The sequence below is a fragment of the Lygodium microphyllum genome, chromosome 2 (assembly GCF_053477565.2).
Source record: "Lygodium microphyllum isolate KBCC chromosome 2, Lygodium_microphyllum_v1.1.10, whole genome shotgun sequence".
NCBI classification, from domain to species: Eukaryota; Viridiplantae; Streptophyta; class Polypodiopsida; order Schizaeales; family Lygodiaceae; genus Lygodium; species Lygodium microphyllum.
This window is the reverse complement of record NC_141136.1, coordinates 97,924,767-97,941,709: the sequence shown is the minus strand read 5'-3', so window position 1 is coordinate 97,941,709 and position 16,943 is coordinate 97,924,767. Positions and strand designations below refer to the sequence as shown.

Below are 16,943 nucleotides of genomic sequence, written 5' to 3'. Positions count from 1 at the left end.
GGAGAGAAAGTACAATGAGCTGTCTTTCACCTATTCTGAGTGAAATTTGGCAGCATAACAATACAATTACTGACCCAAAACAAGCTGACCAGAAGGGGAACTCTGCCCAAGTCTGAAACTTCTGGTTGGAGTGCAGAATTGTCCATTTCAGTCTGCTGTAATTACTGGTTCAGACCTGTTCTGAAACCTGTTTTCAGCTCATATTGTTCCCTGTACTGTTCTGCATCATCTGTGCCAAGTGCCCCTTGACTCTGACATCAATTGGGCTCTGAAATAACCTCTGAACAGTCCAAAAACAGTACTGATTTAGTGCTGCTTCAGACACTTGCTTGGTGAGGTTACCATCCTCACCTGTTCCTGCTTGTAGGCAGCAAACAACTGCTCCTGTTCTTGGAGAAAGAAGGCTCTTGCCTCATGCAAAAACAGCATATTCCCACACAACTGTACATGAATCAGCAGAAAGGCTCTCAACTGAGGCATATCCATAACTTTCAGGGGGAGAGAAAGAGAAAGTAGGGAGTAAGCTCAACCCTTTGTGCATCATAGACAAGGTAGACCAGCTCTCCATAGCTCTCCATCTGCAACTGTTCCTTCTCCCTTTCACAAATGAGTTCTCCATCCTCAAAAAACTGCACGCCAGCCCCTCTTTAAAGAGGTAAGTGCAGCAATTTGTGCCAAATGGCAGCACTGGAGGATATTTCCCGTTCTAACCTTCCGGTCTAAAATTCTCCATCCTCGGTACAAAATTCGACCTCGGCACAGACTAGAGGATTAATCCTCGTGCAAAAACGAAGATAATGATGCGAACGGATTGTGGGGTCCAAAAATAGTAACTCCCTAAATTTTAGGAGTTGCTTCCATTGCATCCCACTAGTCTTCTGACCATCTTTGCAAACTATGGCTACATCCATTTGCAATGTAGCTCAACTGAAAGTGAATTTCTACAGATGACCCCCACATGGACTGATCTCTTGGAGATTTGTCCATCTTCACTTTGAACTAGTCTCTTCCAGGCTAGTTCTTCAACACAGTTGTCCATATACACTTTCACAAGTCTCTTCCAGACTTGTACTGGACCTTAATTGTCCAGTCTTGACTAACTAGACATTCCTGTCCGTTTCACATACTGGCCATGCAACTCAGGCGTTTAGATTTCAAGAGGGATCCTTCCAAAAAGAAAAACCAAATAAAGTATGTAATAAAGAAATCAACAAAAAGGTAATAGTTGTCACAGTCGTGTGACATACCTCCCTCTCGAAATCGCAAATGTTCTCGTTTGCATGAATGTTATACATGCTATCAGCTAACCCAGTAAACTTACACTTGGCAGCACATGTACAACACATACATGCTATCAGTCAACATTGTGTACTGAACACACTGTTAACACATGTATCTTCTAACTGTGAAACATGGCAGACTATCATCATGTGACTCCACATCACTGTTTCCAGATATAGTGGCCGGTATACCACAATGATATCCCCATAGTGGCAGATTCTCATTTGATGACTCCACATCACCTAGAGATCTAGTGGCCGGTACATCAAAATGATATCCCCACTGAGTCAATTCACAGAATACATGCCCGATCGAGTAACCATTGTTACAACATGTATTGAATCCAATAGAAGTAAAAACTGCATTCTTGTAAGCAATATTTACTTCTTTAGCACTGAGAAAACCATATGGACACAATAAGTGTTAACCTGTATAAAATCTGTTTCTGTACATAATTTCTTTCTTAAGAAATTGTCACTTTGACAATCTATTTCAGCTTAGAGATACAAGGGGTCAAGGTAGGTTGCAAGTGAAATGCTTCAAGGTAAAGTTCCAACACATTAGGTGACTCTGCAAGTTCACCTTTGTCCATCCACTTAGCATCTATAGCTGGATAGTTCTTGAACTTAACCAAATACCTTCTAGCAACCTTGCCTTTCACTTTCCTTTCCTTGTGTGCCAGTACCTGTTCTAGAATAAGAATTTCATCAAGTTCCTCAACTTCGGGCTGTTCCTCAGCTAGCATATCTTTTGGCACATCACCCACATAGGGTCTAAGAAGACTTACATGGAAAGCATTATGAATCTTCCAATTGTCAGGCAATTTCAGCCTATAGCTGACATCACTAATCTTCTCTGTTACTTGAAAAGGCCCATAGTATCGCATACTAAGCTTAGTGAAAAGACTTTCCTTGCCTTTCCGCTTCTTTAAGCGTGTCTTTTCAAACCGCAACAATACCCAATCACCAAGTGAAAACAACAATTCACGACGGTGATGATCAACAACTTTCTTTTGCTTTGCCTGAGTCCTTTCAAGGGCATGCTTACCTTTCTGATACATTTCACCCATACTCTGCACATATTGATCTGCCTGAAAGATCTTATCCTTTGTATGCAAAATGGGAGGAACCTTTTTACCACCTTCAACAATTTCAAAAGGGGCTTTGCTTGTTGACGAATGCACAGTATTATTGTATGCATACTCGACCAAAGGCAAATACTGCTCCCACTTTGACTTGTGCTCTGACACATAGCACTTAAGCAGATCCAAGACAGTAGAATTTGCCTCTTCTGACCGTCCATCAGTCTGTGGATGAAATGACGATGAGAACTTAAGCGTTGTGCCCATGTTCTCAAATATGCCTCTCCAGAATAGACTTGTCATCCGTGGATCACGATCACTGACAATAGATTGTGGCATACCATGATACTTGAAGACATTGCACATAAACAAACGTGCCATCTGATCTGGTTTTATCTTCTTCTTGACAGGAATGAAATGGGCCTGTTTGCTAAACCTGCAAATAATAGTCCATATCCCATCATTTTCTGTCTGTGTCCTTGGAAGATCAAATATAAAATCCATATCTATGCTTTCCCATGGTTTATCTGGAATAGGCAATGGCTGTAAAAGCCCTGGTGCTTTTTGCTTGTCAAACTTGACCTTTTGGCAAATCAAACACTACCGCACAAAAGCATCCACGTCTCTTCTCAAAGTAGGCCAATAAAAGAATGTCTCTACTGCTTTGACTATTGCATCAATACCACGATGCCCTGCATACGGTGGAGAGTGACTCTCTGTCATAACTTTCCGTCTCAATTGCATAGTTACACATAGTCTACCATGCATCAATATGAAACCATCCTTGAGAAGATAATGCTCATGATGTTGTCCATTGACAAGCTGATCAAAGATCCTTGCAAAATCTTCATCATCAGCATACTGTTCCTTCATATCATCAAGCTCATGATGATAAGGAATTGACACAACTGAAATTTGTGGCTTCCTTGACAAGGCATCAGCCACAACATTCTTTTTGCCTTCCACATGCACAATCTGAAAATGGAACATTGACAAAAAGTTTGCCCAACGCATATGCTTTTCTGACAGCTTAGTCTGAGTTAAGAAATAATGCAATGTCTGATGATCTGTCCGGACAACAAAATCTGCCCCAAGTAGGTAGTGTTTCCAACAAGAAAGCGCATGAATCACAGCCAGCAATTCTTTCTCATAGACCTGCATAGTCTTCTCTGGCCCTCGCAAGATTCTGCTTTCATAAGCCACTACCTGGCCATCTTGCATTGGCATTGCACCAATGCTATTGCCATAGGCATCACACTAGACAACAAATGACTTCCTAAGATCTGGCAGGATGATCACTGGACTAGAAGTCATCTTTTCTTAAAAGCTGAAATCTCTTTCTGTGTCCACTGGAAAGAGACTCCTTTCTTTTGTAAAGCATGTAGAGGTGAAACAATCTTTGCAAAATTGCGAATGAACCTCATGTAGTAAAAACACAAACCCAAGAAGCTTCTAACATCATGGACAGTCTTAAAATCTAGCCATGTTCTAATTGCTTCAACCTTAGCAGGATCCATTCGGACACCATCCTTTGACACTATGTGCCCCAGGAACTGGATTTCTTCCAAGAAGAACTCACTCTTCTTGCCATTGATAAGCAACCTATTACTGCAAAGCTCATCAAAGACTGCTTTCAAGTGTTCTCTATGCTCTTGTTCATTCTTTGAATCATGTCATCAAAGAATGTACCAACAAACTGCCTGTATGGACGAAAAATCCTGTCCATCATTTGATTAAACGTAGCAGGAGCATTAGTAAGTCCAAATGGCATTAACAAGAACTCATAGAGACCAAACGTGGTCCTAAATGCAGTCTTATGCACATCCTCTTACTTGATCTGATGGTATCCACTCTTCAAATCTATTCTACTGAAAATTGACGCTCCTTCCAAACGGTCAAGGATGTCGTCAATTCTCGGAATGGGGAACCTGTTCTTGATGGTACTCTTGTTCAACGCTCGATAATCTATGCACATGCGCCAAGAGCCATCCTTCTTCTGCACTAAGAGCACTGGTGAGCAAAAGGGAGATGAACTTGGCTGAATCAGCCCCTTTTCTAATAGCTCATTCACCTGGCTCAATATCTCTTTCTGTTGGGCTGCACTAACCCTATACGGAGGTCTATTTGGTGGGCTACTGCCTGGTACCAAATCTATCGCATGATCCTCAGACATCTCTGGTGGCAACTGTGATGGTAATGAGTTAGAAAAACAATCACTGAATTGAGACAAGAAAGCGGACCTGTCTCTATTTAACATAGAGAAATTTGACTCATCATTATCCTTGACATCACGTGTAAAAGTACGCAGAAAGATGATTCTTTATTACAGATGTAATGGTAGAAGCCGATACGATAGGTATAGAGTCTCCTTTAAGCTTCACATCATGCACATGAGTTTTTCCCCTATGTTCCAAAGTCAGTGTCTTGTTAAAGGCATCCAACACACCATGCTTTCTGAACATCCATGGCATTCCCAACAAGACATCACAGCCTTCAAGTGGCATGATATAAAATTCTTCTGCATCAACATAAGACTGTATATGAAGACGCAGCTTCCCAAGAATGGGTGTCACAGACTCTGAGTGGCCAGGACATGCCAACCCTGCCTCTGCTGTGTAGCCCATCTCATCTGCTCTGATGCCCAAAGTAGAAGCCAACTGTGGTGAGATAAAGTTTGCCTTAGCTCCAGGATCAAAGAAAATGAGTACATGTTGATCCCTAACTTTACCCCAAGCTCTGCAAAGCTCATTAGCATCCGAGTGTGGCTTGTCTCCCAGCATATCTGGCACTAAACCTGCTGAAGGTTTGGGCTTCTTTCCTTTCCTGTCCTCTTTATCATCATCAGCTGGTCTCTTATTCTTGTCCGGACAATTAGACGCAATATGACCAGTCTGCTCACAGATAAAGCACTTCCTCTCAGCCATTAAAGCCTTTCTCTCCTCAAGAGACTTGCGCACAAAAGGTTTCTTCTGGTCCTTTGACTGCTGTCCAAAGAACTTGGCCGGCTTCTTCTTGAACTGCCAAGGTTTACTTGTGCTCTGAGAAATCTAAGAAACCTGTTTACCAAATGGCTTCTTTGCTGAAAATTTCTCAGATTTGTCCTGTTTAATGCTGCCCCCAAAACCACTTGACTGTCCCAACAATAATGCATTTCCTGTAGTGGCATTCTCAATTAACTGAGTCAAAGTGGTGACCTTTGTCTTTGCACAATAATTCCGGAGTTCCTTGGGGAGCCCACAACAATATTTCTCTATCTGCTCGGCCAATGGCACAACCCTGTAAGAAGTGACTAGAAGTAAAGCCTCCCAAAACTTCTTGTTATAGTCTTCCAGATCCTTGCATTTAGATGCATCCAAATTGTGCCAAGTTGACATAACATCGATCTCAAATTCATTGGTCAAGCAAGCAGAAGCAAATACTTGCTTGAAGTGAGTCCAAGTGGCAGGAGCTTGTCCTTGCATCAACAGTGTACTCCACCATTGACTAGCATTGTCCTTAAGAAAAGTGGCAGCTTTTTGGACCTTAGAAGGCTTTGTAAAGTTCCCTCTTGCAAATGCGGCATCAAACTGCTGTAAGAAGGAGAGAGCCTTAGTCCTATCTTCAAATCCTCGAAAGATGTCAAACTGTACAGCTGCACCACCTTCCTTGTATGGCTTTGGCTTCTCATGAGCCATCAAAGGGTTCGTAGGATATGCCTATAACATAGGAACACTAACAAGTGGCATAGGAGTTGCCGGACCATTGACTACAGGGCTTGTAGACACAATACTTGCTTGCTGATTTTGATAACCAGCCATACCAAAAGTGCCCTGTGGCATGCCAAAACTGCCCTGAACACCCTGAAATCCAGGCTGCATGCCTATATTGCCATACATGGGGTTTGGCATAAAACCCTGTGTACCCCCAAACATTGTTCCTGGTACATAAATTTGTTTTCCAGGTGCATAACCAGCCATACTCTGAAATACAGATCCACCTCCAAAGTACCCAGGATGTACAGAGGTCGGTGGGAAAACCTGTGGTAAAGCCTGAAAACTGTTTCTCTGTCCATTTAAACCAACATTTGGTTGCTGTAAAGTGGCGAGCTGAACTGGCAATGCCTGTGTAACTAGCGTTTCCGCCACCTGTTCCTGGAAAGTCGGAACCAATCTTGGAGTCTCCATTGACTCCACAAGTTGCCTTGGTGTTTCCACTGAATCTGCAGCATGCTTACCCTTATCCTAGACCTCTACTGGATCTGAAATCTTTGCAGATTGCCCAACTTGCTGTAAAGGAAGGGAGGGCTGCAAAAATGCCAAAAACCTTGGATTCTGCATCACTTGAGTAAACATACTCACAGCAGCAACTAACTGAGTCTTGAAAATGTCTTCATCCATAGAAGAAGCCGTAAGAACTTGTGGCTCAACCATAACAGGAGGAGTAACAAACTATGGAGGTCTAGAAGACTCTCCCACCTCATGAACAACAGGGATCTCCTGTGATGCAGACGCTTCCTCTCTGGTGTCTTCCTTTCTATCAGCCATAATGCCCAATTCTGTGTCTTACACCCAAACAAACCCTGGCTCACTCTTTAGGAAAAAAGTGATTTGGTCTTGGCAATGGAGCCATGTAACCGGCCTGTTCACTGGAAAGGGCGGTAGTGTACAACCAAAATATATAGATGCTTTCACCCAATTCACAGTCGCCCACTTTACCTGAACTTAAAGACATAGAATCAAGAAGACATACAGGAAGCTAGAATGCTCCTGTTGCAACACAGACACCCTGTTGGCCCCTAAGTTAGGTGCCCCTTCCGGTATTTCTTTATTTTTAAAAGGAGAGAAAGTACAATGAGCTGTCTTTCACCTATTCTGAGTGAAATTTGGCAGCATAACAGTACAATTACTAACCCAAAACAAGCTGACCAGGAGGGGAAACTCTGCGCAAGTCTGAAACTTCTGGTTGGAGTGCAGAATTGTCCATTTCAGTTTGCTGTAATTACTGGTTCAGATCTGTTCTAAAACCTGTTTTCAGCTCATATTGTTCCCTGTACTGTTCTGCATCGTCTGTGCCAAGTGCCCCTTGACTCTGACATCAATTGGGCTCTGAAATAACCTCTGAACAGTCCAAAAACAGTACTGATTTAGTGCTGTTTCAGACACTTGCTTGGTGAGGTTACCACCCTCACCTGTTCCTGCTTGTAGGCAGCAAACAACTGCTCCTGTTCCTGGAGAAAGAAGGCTCTTGCCTCATGCAAAAACAGCATATTCCCACACAACTGTACATGAATCAGCAGAAGGTCCTCAACTGAGGCATATCCATAACTGTTAGGGGGAGAGAGAGAAAGTAGGGAGTAAGCTCAACCCTCTGTGCATCATAGACAAGGTAGACCAGCTCTCCATAGCTCTCCATCTGCAACTGTTCCTTCTCCCTTTTACAAATGATCCCTCCATCCTCAAAAAACTGCACGCCAGCCCCTCTTTAAAGAGGTAAGTGCACCAATTTGTGCCAAATGGCAGCACTGGAGGATATTTCCCATTCTAACCTTCCGGTTTAAAATTCTCCATCCTCGGTACAAAATTCGACCTCAGCATAGACCAGAGGATTAATCCTCGTGCAAAAACGAAGATAATGATGCGAACGGATTCTGGGGTCCAAAAATAGTAACTCCCTAAATTTTAGGAGTTGCTTCCATTGCATCCCACTAGTCTTTTGACCATCTTTGCAGACTATGGCTACATCCAAATTTGCAATGTAGCTCAACTGAAAGTGAATTTCTACAGATGACCCCCACATGGACTGATCTCTTGGAGATTTGTCCATCTTCACTTTGAACTAGTCTCTTCCAGGCTAGTTCTTCAACACACTTGTCCATATACACTTTCACAAGTCTCTTCCAGACTTATACTAGACCTTAACTGTCCAATCTTGACTCATTAGACATTCCTGTCCGTTTCACATACTGACCATGCAACTCAGGCGTTTAGATTTCAAGAGGGATCCTTCCAAAAAGAAAAACCAAATAAAGTATGTAATAAAGAAATCAACAAAAAGGTAATAGTTGTCACAGTCTTGTGACACTTGCCCAAGGATAAAAGTCCCGCTGGGATGGTCTCACCAATGAATTCTTTGAGGTCTTTGCTACCAGTCTGGTGAAACCATTGACGGCTATGTTTCAGCAAGTTTGGGAAACCGGGTTCATACCTTCCTCATGGAAAGGACTTATCAAATTGCTTCCAAAACTTCCTTTGCCGTTGATGTTGACATATTGGCGACCAATTTCCTTGATGGGTTCTCTGTATAAAATCTTTTCCAAAGTAATGGCGAATCGGCTCCATAAGCATCTTCCTGCCATTGTGCATCCTCTTCAATATGGTTTTATTAAGGGCCGAAACATTTTGCATAATGCCTTGAATGTGCAACTGGCTATTGACTATGCGAGGCACTCTAATCAGGAGGTGGTATTGATTCAACTGGACCTGGAAAAGGCGTTTGATTATTTAGACTGGTTCTTCATTGCAGACCTTATGTCTACTATGGGCTTTGGTACTTGGATGGATCGTTTGATTTACACCATTACTGTGGCGGCTTCTTCGCGAGTTATGCTCAATGGTGGTGTTACCGAGCCTTTTGTCCTTGCACGCTCTGTGAGACAGGGTTGCCCTTTGAGTCCTCTCTTTTTGGCCCTTGCGACTCATTTGGTGCTTTCAATGTTATCGCGTATGGCAGCTTCTACTCGGTTGGCTGGATTGTCTCTTCCTTTTGGAGAGCACTTCATTAGTCAATCCCTGGCTGATGACAACTTTATGATTTTGCGTGCGGATAAGGATAATCTTCGCAAAGCATTAGATGTTTGGACTCTCTTTGGGCATGCTTCTGGTCTTCGTATCAATACTTTGAAATCAGCCATTCTCAGTTGCACGGAGTCAGATTTGCAGTCACTGGACTGGCAGGGAATGGTTGTTTTCCATGGTTCCATTGTCAAGCATCTTGGGTACCCTTTGGGTGTTGATGTTCGGCTGAAGCAACTACTAGAGTGGATTTCGCAGAAACTGACAGCTAAGTTTCTGTATTGGAAGTCACAGGCTTGGCCTTTCCATGTTCGCCTCAAAGTGGCTTAGACAATTATGTTGCCAATGCTCACATATTTCTTGCCATTGCTGCCTTGGACTACTACTACATTGAATGCTCTTACTCAGTGCATTCGTTTCATGTTATGGAAGGACTCCTTAGATGCAAGTATTTCATGGATCTCTTGGTTGCATGCATGTTACCCCTAACGCATGGGTGGTGGGGCTATTTTGGATGCCGAAACTCATATGTTGGTACTCCGTTGGTCTCTTTTTCGTGCCATGTGCTTGGATCATCACCGTGGGTCTTGATAGCCCGTTATTTTCTTGAGAATCATGGGCTTCTACATGATAATACTCAAATTCGGAGCTCCTGGTGGCATGTGCTTAATGCAGACTCTCGGTTTTCTAGTCCTTCATCATCCCTGCTTGCTCACTTGGTATGTTCCTGGAAATTGGTTCTCCAGAAGGCTCAATGGTATCCAGCCGAGGATCGATTAGCTGCTAACTCTTTTCAACAGGAATTGTTGGCAGCCTTGCGATTACTTTCTTGGGAAGGCAAACATGAGCTTTAGACCAAAATTTAATCGTATGGCACGTTTGGGCTTGACTTCAGTTGTAGATGCCACCCTTGCTAGTCGCAATGTCTTGATATCGTTTCGTACAACTAGAAGGCATTTGAGGATCCCTCGTGGATACTGTGATTTATGGGGACAACTTCTGATGGTGCTCCAGAGCAAACAGCCCTTTCTTGCCCTTGCTTCGAATCGTTCCTGGCAGGATTCGAACCTTGCAGGTCGCCTGAATTTGGAAAGGGCCTCAGCTAACTAGGTGTATCATCTGCCGATTACAGATCATCAATGGCTGGTTACTAAAGCCAATACTGTATGGGGATTGTGTAAATCTCGGTCTTGGTGGAAGGCAACTGTGATGGAGGACTGGATGAACAAGACACCTTTCAAATGCAAGGTCTTTCTTTGGAGGGTGATGATCGGTGGTCTTCCTCTTGCTTCAGCCCTTTCCAAGCGTTGAATCTCCAACGGCAATTGTTTCTTTTGCACCACCAGTTTGGAATCGGCCCCTGGAATCGGTCCGTCATCGATTTATTTCTTACCCTCTTACTAAGAAAATCTGGTCACTCTTGTCGGTAGTTTGGAGAGCAGTGGTTGGTTTCTCGCTAAGCCCTTTTGACTGGGCTTTTGCGCGGCCCAAATACCCCACACTGGCTGCGACACATATGAAGATCTTGTTTCACTTTCTTAGATACTGGGGCTGTTGGCACAATTGGACCATTCGGAATGCTTTTCTTTTTGATTCAGCCTACAATGTTCAGGGACATATTGCTAGGCTTAAAGGCCTCTTGCATTGGCAGATAGATCTCATTCGGCACTCTGACTTACTTCCTCGGGAGGACTTGCTTCCTTGGCATCATATGGCAATTTCCTTTGCGTCGTTGCCATGACTTTTTGTAACTCTTTTGGAGTTTAGTGCTTTAGAGAGCTAGAGAGATTGCACGTGATGGCTTAGAGCCATCGTGTATCTTGTAATCATGTAAACTTGTACCTTTTTTTGGAATTAATACAATTACCTTTTACGAGAAAAAAAGAGAGAGAGAGAGTCGACACCATGTTGAGAGAAAACCGGCTCCTCCCCCTTTTCAGGAATTTATTGAAACAAAACCATGGGTACCAAGTGCCTGAACCATATACAAAAGGGTTGATTTGCTGCAATTCTGAAAATTAGGGTTTGAAAACCTAATTTTTGCAAACTCTTAGCAAGTTAAATTTCTTCTTTAGTAGATTAGATCAAGATAAGTAGAAAGTGTTTCTTGGATGAGAGATAGTTAGGAGAGTACAAAGCATGTGGCTGAAATTTCAGCATGAGAGTTTCTTCCAAATGAAGAGAGAGGCCTCCATTATATAGGTGTGAAGCTTGTGTGCTCAAAAGTGAAAAGTAGAGGCTACAAATGATAAGTGTTTGTTGAAAATGACAAGTGTACACTTGTCTCTTTAAAATGACATATGTCACTTTTCTAGAGAAAGAAGCTTTCAAACCTTGTACTTTAAAAATCTCTCAAATGGTTAAGTATATGAGAAAAATGTTGAAGACAAAATTATTCCTTGAGAAATTTGGAGCCTTTGGCATGAATAGAATTTTCATTTGAGCAACTTCCAAAAATAGTAACCTCCTAAATTTTAGGAGTTGCCAAATTTAGCTTTTGGAGAGCTTCATTATATAGGTTTATCGGTTCATGTTTTTTTAAAAAACTTTTGAAAACCACTAATTATATAGGCTTCTAGTTAATGTGACTATCTGAGTGTAAAAGTCTTAGTTATCTAAGCTTTTTGATCAATTTGACCGCTCGACTAAACTTTTAATTTCTCTAGGGGATCTCTTCAATGATGACCCAAGTATAATTATAGGGCGTTTTGGCCATTGGCCACCCTTACATAGAAAGATGAGCATTTAATCATATTTTGAAACACTTAAATAATACAAATCGCCTTTCAAAGTACATGAGTATTAAATTAATTTGGAATCATTGAGTCAATATGTCTTGGTAACAATTGATATATAAAATGTTTGTTACAAAACGATCTTCATACTCCTTTAAGAAACTCATTCGCTCCTTGTTCATATATGAGATAGAGTCTTTAGTTCTAGACTCTTTGTTAGAATCTTTGATAAAAATTACGTACGAGGAAATAGACTTTTTCATTGGTTTATAAATTTGTATGGGATAAGATGAAAATAGAGTTTCCTTTCACTCCCACATTAAAAAATATATTTTTACCCTTGAAAGAATATCTTAACTTATTTTGATTCTAATTATTGGCTAGATCTATTCTTTTATGCTAGATATTTATAATACAACATCACAATAACCAAGGTCTCCCATGACAAAACTCTCATGATCTACATAATCTCCTATCTCAATTTGTAGTTTCCTAAAAATGGGAGTCACTCGAAACTTCATTCCTTGAAAAGTAGCACATGATATTTTTGATATTACAAACCTCTTCTTTATAGCTGTACTATGTAGAGCTTCAACAATCCGAGGATGGATATAATGATATGTAGTCTCTATACGAAAATGAATGAGAACAGACTGATTAGTAATCTTATCCCAAGCCATAAGAAACTTCCTTTTCTCTAATGGAGTTTCATTCTCTTGCAAGGATTCTTTAGGTACAACATTTGCTTGAGGTGTCTCTTGGGGTTGGTTTTTTTCTTTGCCTTGTTAGCACATTGACTAGACATGTATCCTTTTTCTCCACAATGAAACATCGCCCTTCTCTTGTATATTTTGCTAACTGCTAATATGTTAGCCTTATTTGGATGGCAAAGGTGGTGTACCTCCATCCTTATGTTTTGGTTCTTGTTTACCTGACTTCTTTTGGACAAACATCTTGGTCTTCCTGACTTCTTTTGGACAAACATCTTGGTCTTCTTTCTTTGTGGTTCTTCTTTTGAGGCTTTGCTAAGCATCCATGGCATATGTAGTCCTTCAACTTCTAGGGCCGCATCTTGGGTTGCTTGCAAAGTATCAGGCTTTGTCACCTTGATAGCTTTGGATGTAATCCATGGATAAATTTTCTTATCTCCATATTGGAAGGAACTTCATTAAGAGATGTAAATTTAAGAGAAATAGCTGTAAACCTATTGATATATGTTTCAACATTGTCTCCTTGGCTTTGCTTTAACTTATCCCGTTCTTATTGCACATTGGCTTCAAAGGATGAAGGGAGAAACTTCTTGTTGAACATCTCCTTAAACTCTTTTCGAGACTTGGGTTCCTTTCCCTATTAAATAACTTTGAGTCAACAATCTAAAGTGGCATTCTTCAAATGTACTTTAATCACCCTAATCTTTGATTTTTTTGTATAATCTTCAGCACCAATGGTAGCATTTAATTATCTAGTAAAAGACATAGCTTTTTGAGAATCTCTCTTACCATAGAAAACATCAAACTTGATGCTATTCTCTCTAGGCTTGAAGTCTCTTTTAGCATCATTTTTCTTTGCTAAAAGTATCTTTGGAGATTCAGTGACCATGGAAATAGCCAATTATTTGACTTTCTCCTTGCTCTTCTCCCCATGGAGGGATTTCTAGGACAAGAGGAGGTAGCTTGCGTATGATGGAACTTTGAAGTTACCGCTTGGGTGGATCCTCGAATGATAGGTGATGTGTTACCTCTCATAGACTTAGTTGTATCAATAACATTTGTACCTTTCATGCTAAGATAGGCCTTCGCAGCTGTAAAAGCTTGTAATACCATCTATCTCAAGATGCATCGTCTCATAATCGGAGAAGCATATAGATACAGAGTGTGGGAGCATGCTGGTGGTTCACAAAAATTTTCCTCGTCCCTTCTAGACACGGTGAGAAAGTTGAGCCCAAAGATCTTGTCACCCCAAAAAAGTTATTGCAAAGAAGTCCTTGCTTTGATACGAATGTAAGCGTAGGGAAGAACGTGAGAATGAAAATACTTTGAACATAACAACTTAATCAATTATCACCACGAAAATTAGAAGATAGAGGGAGAGAAAGAAGAGAGTTGACATCATGTTGAGAGGGGAATTGGTTCCCTCACCTTTATAGGAATTTATTGAAACAAACCATGGGCACTAAGTGCTTAAACCATATACAAAAGGGCCAATTTGTTGCAATTTTGAAAATTAGGGTTTTGAAACCCTAATTTCTGTATACTCTAGCCAACAAACTGATTTTCTTCTTTAGTGCTTGGACTAGATCAAGCTAAGGAGAAAGTGCTTCTTGGTTAAGTTCAAAGGATTGTTATTCTCACGTTCATCCCCGTGCTTACATGCCTGCTTAGCATAAGTGATTTCTACTGGTAAAAAGACCTTGGATAGTTTTTTTGAGAGGGTGTTTCAAAGTGTTGTCACAAAAATCCCACACTTATTGTTTATGGACTATTCTAGACCTTTAGTTCTGCTCTTGTGTTTCTTACCTAACCTGCATTTTGGGCTGTTTAACAAAACCATTGGTGCCATTGAATGTTTGATGTGCATGAAAGTTATCTTTCTTTTGATAACAACATTTAAAGTGGTGTTTTTATTGAGGGAGTCACTAAATATAGATATCTTCCTGGCTTGATTTCTGATTGTTCACTGACCTTTCTACATGGTCAAATTTTTAACCACCTATACTTTTGATTCTGCTCCTTGGTTCTTACTGAATCTGCAGCGTGGGTTATGTATCAATAACAATAGTTCCAGTTGACTGCTTGAGGTGTATGGAAGTTAGCATTGTTTTGATTAAAGGTTTCTGACTTGGTGCCTTTATTGAGGGAGTCACTGAATATACATTTCTTCCTGATTTGTGTTTCTGAAGTAGGTCACTACTATCACTTTTACAGAGCAGGGTACAAGTTGGAAGCTGCACTAAAGCATTTCAGGTGTGATGTTAGAGGAAAAGTAGCACTTGATGCAGGCTTGTCCACTGGTGGTTTCACAGATTGTTTGCTTCAAGCAGGCGCAGCTTGTGTTTATGGTGTTGATGTGGGTTATGGGCAGGTATGCAGTTTGGTAGGTTGTGCTGTTTAGATAATTAGATTCTCCAGTAACATAGCTGGTTTGAAATTAAGATACATGCATTTTTGTTTGAGAATTTTCTTAAAGCAATGGCTGCCTAAACTAAATGTCCAAAGACTTTTACCTGCAAACTGCTGAAAGTTTTTCAAAACTGAAGTTAAACTCCACCTCACCTGGCATTTTCTGAAATCAACTTTCTAAGGCAAATCTGAGATAAAGCCATTATGATATCATCCATTCCACAACTGATCTATTGGATAACAAGTCTTTAGCATGCCTTGGTTCCTTAATTTAGCTTGTTCAATATAGCCTTGTACACTTGATGCCAACTCCTTGCAACATATAACACTATCCAATCTATAGTTGCTCGATCAATCAACTAGGCGATTGACTTAGAGCTAAGAAGCCACATGTTGCCTCAGTCAAGTAAATCATTGGAGTCTTCATGGCATCAGATTATGCTACAATATTCTCCAAAAGAGTCACACGACCCCATTCCTATGCTTTATTCTTAATAATTTGTGAATCTTTAGATCTCCATAGAGCTTCCATAAGCATCAACTTTCTTTTGCATGCTTTGGTACCCTTGCAAATTTTATGCAAGGCCTTAAAGCTGCTCCCCTGTCCAAAAAAAGAGAGGATCCAGTTCCGCATTAAATGCAGACAGTTTTTGCTTCTTCTGCTTTTCTCTCTCGTACATCTGAGTCCTTGAGCTCCTAATTGTCACTTTCTCTATCTCTTCCAAAATCTCTCCTCTTGTTAATACCATGTCTTTTCATGGTGTATCTCCCTTTGATGCACCCATTCCTAGTGAACCTCAACACATGGAGGATGCTTGTCCGGCTTCTCCTCCCGAACTTGAACACATGTACGGGTAACATCCCGGAGTCTCCTCTTCTTTAAATTTTGAAGGAGATTCATCCACTGTGGTGATTTTCGAAGCTCAAGTTAAAGAAGTGCAGCGGCAATTGGTCGAGCTCCACACCCCCCATTTTTCATTTGTACCTGCAACCATGAGGACGTTGCCTCTTCAATTTCAACCCGATTTCTTTAAATGGAGAAGAAGGAATGCAATGATATGAATATCGGCTCATAGTTGGTTAAATGGACGGCGTATTTTGCTTTGTATTAGTTGGATGATGCCCAGCGCATTGGGCAGATACAAATCATGTTATAGGGGAAGGTATACTCTTGGTGGGTGGGCTTACATCTTAAGCTGGTGACTTGGATTGATTTTCAATTTGCTTTTCAGAAATGTTTCATGAGTGATGATTGGATTGAAAATTTCGGACCATCGGTAAAACTGTTTTTGGCTCGTATGATCTTTTAAAGGTCACTAGACCTGTAAATGGCCAAGCGATTACAGTTCTATTTGATAATGATTCTACTCATAATTTTATTTCTTCTCGCTTGATACAAAGATAATGACTCTACATGGTACCTGTACTAAGTTTATCGTGTTCAATATGCGGAGGGCCCTATAGTGGATTGCTGGGATCAGGTGGTACTAGACTTGGATCTTTCGATCCAATAGCATCATCAGATTATGGATTTCCGATTTAGGAGCCTTGATTATGTCGATGTCATTCTTGGCATGCTGTGGTTCTGTGAAGAATACTCATCCTTGTAGATTGGTTATAAAAATCATATACTTTCTTTTGAGCTTGATGGTTATTTTCATGTGATCGAGGTTTGTTTACTCTCCGGGTGTCAGAAGTGGTGCAACAATGGAAGTGTAAACATAAGTTGCAATAAATTGCTGAAACACAAGACAAAAGAGAAAGGGAAAGAAAGAACACAATACAAATGAGAACTCAGATGTATGCTCAGGAAATGGAATCCATATACCAAGACATGAGACAGTATAGAAGCAATGTGAATCATCAACTGTGGAGGCATCGGCACATGCTCCCTCTCTCCAAGAACTGTTAGGTGATGAATGAATGTGGAGGAGGGAGCCTGAGAATATATAGGCCA

At 41.0% G+C, this 16,943-nt stretch overlaps 1 protein-coding gene and 1 pseudogene across 1 annotated transcript in view; one reads left to right on the top strand and one right to left on the bottom strand.

Moving 5' to 3' along the window:
• LOC148040062 (bacterial hemolysin-like protein) overlaps positions 1-16,943 on the top strand; it is a 94,504-nt gene that overhangs the window by 30,318 nt on the left and 47,243 nt on the right. The window contains exon 6 of the mRNA XM_087696563.1: positions 14,792-14,948. Coding sequence (XP_087552689.1) covers positions 14,792-14,948 — 157 coding nt within the window. The remainder of the gene's footprint in view (positions 1-14,791; positions 14,949-16,943) is intronic.
• Positions 492-6,885, bottom strand: LOC148040063 (uncharacterized; annotated as a pseudogene).